The sequence below is a fragment of the Colias philodice genome, chromosome 2 (genome assembly GCF_061535455.1).
Source record: "Colias philodice isolate Cphi_HAF_F1 chromosome 2, ilColPhil1 Martin Lab GWU primary, whole genome shotgun sequence".
Classification (NCBI taxonomy): Eukaryota; Metazoa; Arthropoda; class Insecta; order Lepidoptera; family Pieridae; genus Colias; species Colias philodice.
Window position 1 is genome coordinate 4617771 of NC_143087.1, and position 10325 is coordinate 4628095.

At 34.6% G+C, this 10325-nt stretch overlaps 3 protein-coding genes across 3 annotated transcripts; 2 read left to right on the forward strand and 1 right to left on the reverse strand.

Moving 5' to 3' along the window:
* The first annotated feature begins 2213 nt into the window (after window positions 1-2213).
* On the forward strand, window positions 2214-3383 carry LOC149490356 (uncharacterized). The gene has a single exon (XM_089710829.1). The coding sequence runs from the start codon at window positions 2214-2216 to the stop codon at window positions 3381-3383; it is 1170 nt and encodes a 389-aa protein (XP_089566955.1).
* Window positions 3384-4999: 1616 nt separating this feature from the next.
* TfIIFbeta (transcription factor TFIIFbeta) lies at window positions 5000-6607 on the forward strand. Its single transcript, XM_089710838.1, has 4 exons — window positions 5000-5466; window positions 5576-5787; window positions 6096-6221; window positions 6342-6607. Exons 1-4 carry the CDS (start codon window positions 5160-5162, stop codon window positions 6510-6512), a joined length of 816 nt encoding a protein of 271 aa, XP_089566964.1. The 5' UTR covers window positions 5000-5159; the 3' UTR covers window positions 6513-6607.
* A 267-nt stretch (window positions 6608-6874) lies between these two features.
* Window positions 6875-9873, reverse strand: LOC149490358 (tetraspanin-7-like). Its single transcript, XM_089710848.1, has 5 exons — window positions 9704-9873; window positions 9403-9591; window positions 9028-9189; window positions 7502-7630; window positions 6875-7237 (listed from the first exon to the last, which is right to left on the reverse strand). The coding sequence occupies exons 1-5, from the start codon at window positions 9779-9781 to the stop codon at window positions 7082-7084; spliced, it is 714 nt and encodes a 237-aa protein (XP_089566974.1). The 5' UTR covers window positions 9782-9873; the 3' UTR covers window positions 6875-7081.
* Window positions 9874-10325: the final 452 nt, after the last annotated feature.

Genomic DNA, 10325 nt, shown 5'->3' on the forward strand with positions numbered 1-10325 from the left:
CCGCAAGGCATTTGATATGGTAACACACACAAGTATATGGGAAAGCTTAAAACAGCAAGGAGTAGAAGACGTGTATATAAAGGTCATCCAAAGCATATATACTAATAACAAGGGTAGAATAAAGCTAGAAACTCTCGGACCTAGCTTTCCTATAAAGAGAGGCGTCAGACAGGGCGACCCGCTATCTCCAAAAATATTTATAGCCATCCTGGAAGAGATCATCAGCAAGTTAGACTGGAGCAGGTCGGGATTATACATAAAGGGTGACTATCTGAATCACTTAAGATTTGCAGACGACATAGTATTGTTTTCCGAAACTGGCTCTCAGCTACAGCGCATGATCGAATCATTGCATCTAGCTAGTATTAAAGTGGGATTGGAGATGAATCTTACCAAGACCATGATAATGACAAACAGCAGGAGAAGACCAATAACAATAAATGAAATGCCACTGGACTATACCGATAAATACATATACCTAGGGAAGAGAATAAGTTTTGATAGGAAAAACAACGAATCGGAAGTCGAGAGAAGAATACAACAGACTTGGAATAAATATTGGAGCATGAAAGAAATTTTTAAAAGTAACCTTCCTACATTCTTAAAAACGAAAGTTATGAACTCAAGCCTTCTACCATGTTTGACGTACGGATGCCAGACCTGGAAGTTCACCTCGAACCTAAAAAAAAAAAAAAAAAAAAAGAAAGTCACAACATGTCAATATTATAGTTACCTACTTATAATATTTTTTATTTTAAGTATCAAAACGGGTAAGTCCAACTTACCAATAAAATATTCAAAATTGAAAATTGTGATGTGTTTGACCTTTCTTCATCGAATGTTTTTCTATACACATTATAAACAACACCTCTTGCTTGTGATCGCAGCGGCTTTTTCGACATTTTCGAAGATTTTTAGACAAAATCCTAAAAATTATTCATCAATTGCAAAGAAGAAAAATAATTTGACAACCAATTTGATAGTTGTCAAATAAAATTGCCATATGAAAATCTTTTATTTCGTAAATATAAATATGCCATCAGATTCTGGTAGACCGTAGAGTGAGAATGAACTATAGAGACGACATCGGCGTATACCCGAACGAGATGGCGAATCATGGGCGAATCCTTACGTCAATGTTGCCAACTATTACAAAAACTTTTTATCCGAAAAACTGGCAAAATATCTATAAATGTTTGGGTATTTTTTTGTAAGATAGAAAAAGACAGATTTGAAAAGATTTTGTTATTTATTAACTTAACTAGCGACCCGCCCCGGCTTCGCACGGGTGCAATGCTGATACTAAATAGTAAATACACTACAGAAAAACTGTGAACGTTGTATATAAAAACATAGCGACCCGCTCCGGCTTCGCACGGGTATAAAATATATAGCCGGGCAATATAATATTAACTTTTGAAATTAACAAAGTAATATTGTTCAACATGATTTTTTATTAACTTTTGAAACATAAAAGTAATATTATAGAACAATGAAATCAATTTCAAACGGAAGAGAATATAGGTAACAAAAATTAGAGGAAAAGTTATTTACGATCGATCTGAGATCGGGATTAAAAAAAACTATAACTGTGGAATAAAGTTTAATGGTAAAGTTGTAGGTATTTAAAATATTTATTACAACTTTTGCTTTTACACTTCTCGCAATTAACCACAAATATCGAAATATCCCAGTTCATATATTTTTTATAAAAAAACAAGGCTAAAGTTTAGATATCATTTCAATCAATGGTAAATAATAATAGAAAATACAGTAAAATTAGGACAAAAAAGGTCAAGTGCGAGTCGGACTCGCGCACCGAGGGCTTCGAACAAACTTAGGTAATTGTTTTATTATGTTGTATCTTTAAATGTTGCTTGTAGCAATTTTTTCTTTGTCTGTGCTATAGGACGTGGGGAGTACCTTGTAGGTTGTGATTCCCTTGCAAGTAGTTGCTAGTTTCAGAATATGCGGTTTTAATTGCTATTTCTTCTGATTCAAATTCAAATTGAATTTGAATCAGAAGACAGAATAATATGTTATAAAACAGATACGGGAATAATTACGAAAGACAAAAATTTTTTATTACATTATATAAAAAAAAAAATATTTTTATTTTTAACTTATAACCCCTTTACTCATGAACGCAAATATTGTAATGTGAACCGACTATCTTGTATGCATCAGCAGCGTGGGCACCCACAGCGGAAAAGATGGGGGTCCAAAAGAGGCTTAACACCGTTCAACGGGGTTTTGCCCAGAAGATCTGCAGAGCATATCGGACTGTCTCCCTGAACTCTGCGATGCTGTTGGCTGGGATTCTCCCTCTTGATCTCAGGATACTCGAAGCTTCGAGGCTTTATGAGATCAAGAGGGGTGTGTCGCACCCAGCGGTGTTGAGGGACAGGGAGGTGGAACGAATGGCACCCGCGATTGAGGACCCACATCCGGCAGAGCAGGTAGAGCTGAGGTTCGGCTTGGTAGATGAGGACACCTATGCCGACGTGGTTGACAGCCACGTCCACAGGGTCTATACGGACGGCAGCAAGATTGAGGGTCGCGTCGGAGCCGCCCTTTCCGTATGGAAAGGTGAGGCCGAGACAAAGGCCATTAAGCTTGCGTTGCCACCGTATTGTACCGTCTATCAGGCTGAGCTCCTAGCGCTCAAAAGAGCAGTAGACATAGCCTGCAAGAGCGGAGCGGCAAATGTCGGTGTCCTCAGCGACTCCAGATCGGCGCTCCAGGCGGTTACCCTGAGTTCCCCTCATCCCCTGGCTGTGCAAACACGGGCGGCCCTCCGAAAAGCTGCATTGCAGAGGCGGGAGGTCTCCCTGTTTTGGATTAAGGCGCACGCAGGGCTTAAGGGGAACGAACGGGCAGACGAGTTAGCCAAGGGGGCCGCTCTGGGGTTGAGGAGGAAACCGGATTACGATCTGTGTCCTGTTTCATTCGTCAAGCGTATTTTGAGACAGGATACGATTGGCGAATGGGATAGGAGATACGATGTAGGAGGAACGGCCGGAGTCACGAAGCTCTTTTTCCCAAGCGCTGCTGCTGCATACAAGGTAGTCAGGAAAATAGACATCACACACCACACCACACAAGTACTGACTGGTCACGGCGGATTCGCCTTCTACTTGAACAGATTCAAGCTGAAGGATAATCCGTCCTGTCTATGTCAGCCTGGAGTTGAGGAGACGGTTCCTCACCTGTTACTCGAGTGCCCAATTTTTGCAAGCAATAGATATGCTATTGAGCAAAAATTGGGCATGGCGATGACGGGTGAGAATCTGCCTTCCGCCCTGGGGGACAAGTGTAGGGATGCGTTCCTACAATATTGTAGAAATATTGTAGTCGTAGTGAACCAAAGGAATAGTGTGTGATATTAGTTTAGTTCTTTACTGTGATATAGGATTAAGTTGAGTGTTTTTGTGCCGTGTTTTTTTTTTCTGAATTTTATAATAATTTATTTTGATTTAAATTTTATAGTATTTTAAGTAATTATTGTATTTTAGCTATTTTATTAGTAATTTATACCAGTATTTTTTATTTTGTTTTAAAATTTATATTGTATTTTTATTGTATTTTATTGTTATTCGTGCAAAAAATAAATAAATGCAAAAAATGTCTCTGGACTATAATCCAGAGGTGGCGCGAACACCCTGTGATGACGGGTGCCTTTTAAAAAAAAAAAAAAAAAAAAATATTGTAATGTATTCAATTGATATTCACATCAAAAACTTAGCTTTATAGTCATAAGTGTATTTCTCTCACGCATTACTTGTCATTTTAGTGCCTATTTATAATAAAAAAGTACTGGGAATAGTTCAAATTAAAAGCAAATTAAACGAAATACATTTATTTGAAAATGAACAGCAAAATGACGGTAGAAATAAATGGGTAGAGGTTCCGCGATAATGTGCGCGCGAGTAGCAGACGAAAGCGCGCCGCACCGCGGTGAGGAAGGCGCGGGGGGTGGCCTTCCGGATTTTACTCCAACACGGCCTCTCCTGACGGGGCAGCGTCCTCGCTGCCTTCAGTGGCAGCTGCAGCTCGTGTGGAAGGGCCAGCTTCGCAGTCTTCAGCGTTATGATGTGCATCGTAACCTGGAATATACAAAAAAACCGACATTGAAAAAAAAATACTTAAACCAATGCAAATGAGGAAAACTGAACCGGAAAACCGAACCGTGTAACAAACTTTACACAAACATTAACATTTAATATTAAAAAAAAACATTTCACGATTTTGGGGAAAATTTTACCCTGTACTGGTATCCCTCATGTTAATCACATGATTATACCATAAATTTGAAACTACGTAAAAACAAATGGCGTCCTGAACAACAAGAACACTTCGTAATTTAGTCGGATAACACAAAAAAATGTTTACGTCTATTTCGATGAAAATATTATATATTTGTAGATAATTTCACATTAGAGTTAATGAAAATGTATCAACTATATCCAGTTCTATAAAACAATATACTTCAAATAAGTTTACTTACGTGTGAAAGGTAATATTTGGTAATCTTCGTTCCGGCCGATTTTTACAACCAATCACACTACAACGCACCATATTTTCACTTAAAGTCGGATTAAAACAGATCACTGTCAATGTTTATTAAACTTTGAAGTCACATAACAGCGAGAAAAAACAGAAAACTAGCAAAACAATGGACTGTAGCCGCTTGTTTGGGACAAACTGCCTTTGTGCCTTTGTCCCCAACAAAAGAATTAAAGAAATCGCATAACATGAGAGAAACAAAAAACAATGTTTCTGTCTCGCTTGCTCTTAGCTTTATAGTCATAAGTGTATTTCTCTCACGCATTACTTGTCATTTTAGTGCCTCCTCTATGGTTCATTCTCACTCTACGTGGTAGACCTATACATCTGCGTCAACCATAGATATTATATTACATAAAGCCTCGCAAGCCGTCAACTAGCTGCCAGATATTTGAAATTTGAACTTTGAAAGTTTGAAGTGTCAACTGTCAACTGTCACTTCGTCAAAAGTCAAGACAAGTCAAGACTTGCTGTTGTTCTTCTTGAAAAATTAAAATAAACTTATCTATCGATGATCGTGATTTTGGGATATACATACATACTTTGTAATCGTAGTTGACAAAGCCTTTAATTTTTAAATTTTTTTGGAAATCATGACTACTCCTAATAATGTACCACACGTCGATCGTGAGCTGGATCTGTCAAATACTGGTAGAGGTGTTTGGCTAGTGAAGGTACCAAAATATATAGCCACAAAATGGGACAAAGCTCCTGGGGACATCGAAGTAGGGAAACTGAAAATTTCTCGTGTAGCTGGTCAACGACCCCAAGTTCAGTTGTCGTTGTCTGAGGCAGTTTTATGCCTCAAAGACGCAGGAGAGCAAAATATACCAAAGGAACACCGTCTTGATGTATCTAATGTCACTAGACAATCTTTAGGTGTCTTTTCTCACATAGTTCGTAAGTGTCAAGACATAAGTTCTTACGAGTTGTTTATAACAACATTTTTATGTCGCCTTCGTGGTCATAGCTAGTTTCACATGTATATGTCTATTAATATTATTTGCAGCTACAAATACGGATTCAGTGGTACCAGAATCTGAAAAATTGTTCATGGAGGGTAGGATAGTTCAAAAGCTAGAGTGTAGACCATATGCAGACTCAATATACTATAAACTAAAATCTGAATCAATTAGAAAGGCGTCTATGCCACAAAGACAAGTACAACAATTAGAAAGAATAGTACAAAACTTTAAGCCTGTTTCGGACCATAAACATAATGTGAGTATAGTTTTAGACATTCTTCATTATTTATTTTTATGTTAAAGAAAAGCTCTTGAAAAGCTCTTTATTATCACATTGTAACAACTGTCTAGTTCATGTTTATGTTATAAGGAGATTTAACTATTTGTTTGTTACAATTGAACTCAAAAATTACTCTTATCAATTCTATGACCTTTCTTAAGAAATTTTCTAAGAAAGAGCTCTATAATTTTTTTTTTATTAAATGATGAGAACAATTAAATTAATTTGACTTCATATTGTACAGAGTTTCCAACAAACAAATTAAATTTTTTATTTCTTTTCAGATTGAATACCAAGAGAGGAAGAAAGCAGAAGGCAAGAAGGCTCGTGACGACAAAGAAGCTGTTCTTAATGTACTATTTGCTGCTTTTGAAAAGCATCAGTATTATAATATAAAGGACTTACAAAAGGTGTTTAATATTATAATTTTTACTATGAACTGCTTATCATGACCTGATATTATTAATGACTCAACAGTGGTTTGTACGATCATTGAAGTTTCTATAATCACATATTAATTTTTATTTCAGATAACTAGACAGCCCATTGTTTATTTGAAAGAGATTTTAAAAGAAGTGTGCAATTACAACTTGAAAAATCCACACAAAAATATGTGGGAATTGAAGCCTGAATATAGACATTATAAACAAGAGGTACCCGTTGAGCCCAAGGAAGATAAAAATAGCTCTGATAGTGACTAATAATGATCATGCCTTAATAATTCCATTTTGTTTTTACCTAAGTGATTTGTTGACAATGTTTTATAAAGAACTGAAATAAATCTGTTAATTTTTAACAAAATTTGTAACCTTTGTTTTTCCCAGTTTTTTATTATAATTTTAATAATGTGTTCTGTGAATTTGAAAAGAAAATTCATTATATTGTAAGACCTTAGTTTCAGACAAATCCAATTAGCCATTTCTGTGATAAAAAGAAATAAATTCAATTTTTTTTTTCAAAATAAACCCTTCATCATACTACATACGTAGTATACTATTATTATTAGACTGTGATACTACATACTATGTATATAAACTACAAGACGGCGGTAATTAAAACATAATTGTTGCTCAATAATTTATTTAAACATCCAAAATATATAACATTTTTATACATTATTTTTAAGATACAATAATTGTGATTATAATTTATAATACAAATTTAAAAGATAAAACTTTAAAGACGATAAAGATTACAGTAAAATATTTAGAGAAGATAAACATTCAGTCAAGAAGAAATAGAGATCGTGTCCGATTCGAGCCAGAGACCGCTAATTGATGATATCATATTTCGATTTCTTTAGATAGCTTGCCAAAGAACAGGACAGTATAGCACCAACGAGGGGCAAAACGGACGTTCCGATAGCAATGCCTATCAATATGTTCATATTCCTTCTGAGGTAATCGCTTATGACTTCGTAGCAACCCTGAAAAAAAACAATCATTATTCTGGTAGTAGATACGTATGTATTGTTTGCGTTTAATTGTTTAAAATTAATTGACGCACATATATTTTTATTGGATAAATTTTTTTTCCAGAGTAAATTAGTTATGATCATGTGTGATATTGACTTTTTTATACTTATTGAAGTGATTAGATATGTAGCTATCGTAATTGATGAATAAAAACTACAAACGAGACCGTTTACAAAATGGCGAATTGTATAATTTGTCTACAACTTATACAATACCGTTTGGTAGACGTCGTTGTAATTGGCGGTAACACAGTGACTCGTGTCGAGGCAACAAGACGTCGGGATCACGCGCTGCGGCGACATCACCATCCAGTCCGTGTAGTTGGATACCCCGCAACAGTGTAACTAGAAAAATTATGAAAACAGAACTTTCAGTATGAACAAATAATTCTTTATGGATTAAAAATAAACAAAATATAGTTATGTCCCTATCACATTTAAATTCCTTGGAGAATGATTAAAAAGGGAAAAAAAGTATCGGTACCATTTATTTATTTACATTAAAGTAAGTATTTATTGTTTAAATACACCGGAACAGGAAATAAGTAAATTATAATCTTTTATAGAAAATAACAGAGGCACATATTATGTACCTACAAAAATGCGGCCCTATTAGCTCAAAAGAAATCTCTTCCAGGCAATTCTAGAAGCTACCATTATTATAGGTATATAATAGAAGTCGAGATATTTTTAGTACATAATATGTGAATTATAGCTTAAATTATTATCTAATTTTGATAACGAATCCGTAACAGAAGCAATTAATATTTCAACGGTTTTAAGTAGGTATGTATTTATAAATAATTTGGAAAATCCAAAAGTGCACGCCTCATAATTTTTTTTTAATAAATATTTATTAATTATTATTTTTGTTTATTTAATAACAATTAAACCACATCGAATCAGACCCTGAAAAATGAAAGGGTTCTATTCCTGAGCATACTCAAGCGTAAGAGAAAAAAAAAGACTCGATTAGTAAAGTATTTCGGTCGCTATCGTGTTAACAAGAAAAAGGATCCGCACATACAGACACACGGACGTCCAAGTCTGAACTTTTTTAAACTGTTTTTTAACTAGTTTAAATAACAAAAATGACATCAAAAATATCATGAACGTTAAAAATAGTGTTTTTTCTTAATATGTGTGTGTATGTATTATCTTACAAGTGCAATGTATGATACATAAAGACATTTTAAGTTTGAAAAATCAGATGTTTTGCGCGAAGTGACAGTAGTACCCACCTCAACGCTTCGCTTATGAGGCGTGCAATAAAAGCTTGTAACAATAGATAATTAAAAAAAATATCCGCATAATAAATGATAAGAATTTAGATAGTACGAGTACTAGGTATCAATAAGTCGTTACAACTTACACTACGTTTTCTATTCAGTGAAAACAAATAGCGAGACATAACGTATCGCACTTTCGCGATTGTTTTGTATTGAAAATAGATATCGCAACGTATGATTACAGATTACTTAATAACTCGATTGTGTTAAGAGAACTGCCAGCTGTTTTAAATAGCTGATGTACTCAGTCGTAACCTATGGTCGTAAGTCGTAACGTAATGCAGGCAATATAAAATATCCATCACCAAATTGGTAGATTTGAATATCAATGAATCTATTTACCGTAGTTGTATTGTTATAAGAAATTATTTATACTTTTGATTGAGAAATATGGTTTAACTACAAAAAACAATTAATAAAAAAATTTAAAAAAAAGCATTTGGGTAAACTTACCGTAGTTTGGGCAAAGTCGAAATTAGCCTTTTCTCTATCATAATTTTTCACTGACTGTGTTAGGCCATCGTGCAAACCCTTCGAAAATGTACCTTTATAGCACACTACCGACGCACAAACGCCGAGTTCCATCATGAAGATACAAACTAAGAAACCACCGTACTGTAAAATAAATTGTTCAATCTTCTATAATTTGAAAACAAATACCTACAGATTGAATATTCAGCTTTCAATGTGGGACGCCGCTCAATCGCTCTTGAGTCAAATAACTTTCCCAGACGCAAGTGATTATTCTTAAAAAAGATACCTACTTAATAGGTGCTTTGAGCTTATTTGCATAAACTCTAACTAAGTATAGAATAAGTAAAATCTTACAATGTACAGTAAGACAGGCTGGCCTTTAATAATGCAGGAGAACGCCACAGAGCTGATGATGACTATAAGGCCAGAGATTCCGATTATCACATGAGGAGCCGTGCCAGAGAAATCTGGCGATAATTCCATATACTTATACAGGTCAAACTCCGCCCAAAGACCCACGACCAGTATAAGTAAGCCCGTAAGCTGCGAATGAGAACTTTTTAGAGACTTAACGGTTAACAAAATTATGTTAAAATGACTGAAAAAAATTAGTAACATTTTTATACTTAGGTACTTAAATAGAATTAATACTTACCCAAAATATTAAATTAAAAATAAAAAGAAAAGATTTTAAGCAGGCAATGATAGCCACGTTTTTAAATTGATTGCCCATTGTAACACTATTTACATTATTTGAGTTATAATTCTATTTCTTTTCCTAACCATATGTTTCAAAACAAAGGATTGGTTAAGCTTTGGGTGCTGACTGTTGTGTTTGCAATCTGGCTTGAGGCTTTCAGAAATGCGCGCGCTGTTAACTAACGCATGCGCGGTATGCCGGTTTAAAGGAACCATTAATTTGTTGTTGTTAATTGTTATTGTGAATAAATACCATATTATATTTTTATTAATCTTTCATACTTGTATCGATCATCTACAACATAATTTTACAAATAATATTTATCTTATATTGAACCAGTTCACTATAGTATGTTTGACACGTTTGACCCACATTCATGCGTATTTTCTTCCTGATTCCCGAAAGACGTCCAAGCTCATCGTGAAAATAAAGAATATGTAGTCGGAAAATTTATCAGTTCATTATGATGAACTTATAAAAAATTATAAACATATATAAATCATGTAAAATATAGTTGATAATTCTATTTTTATTCCGTGTTTTATCCATATTCAGTTCAGACTCCATTACTTAATTT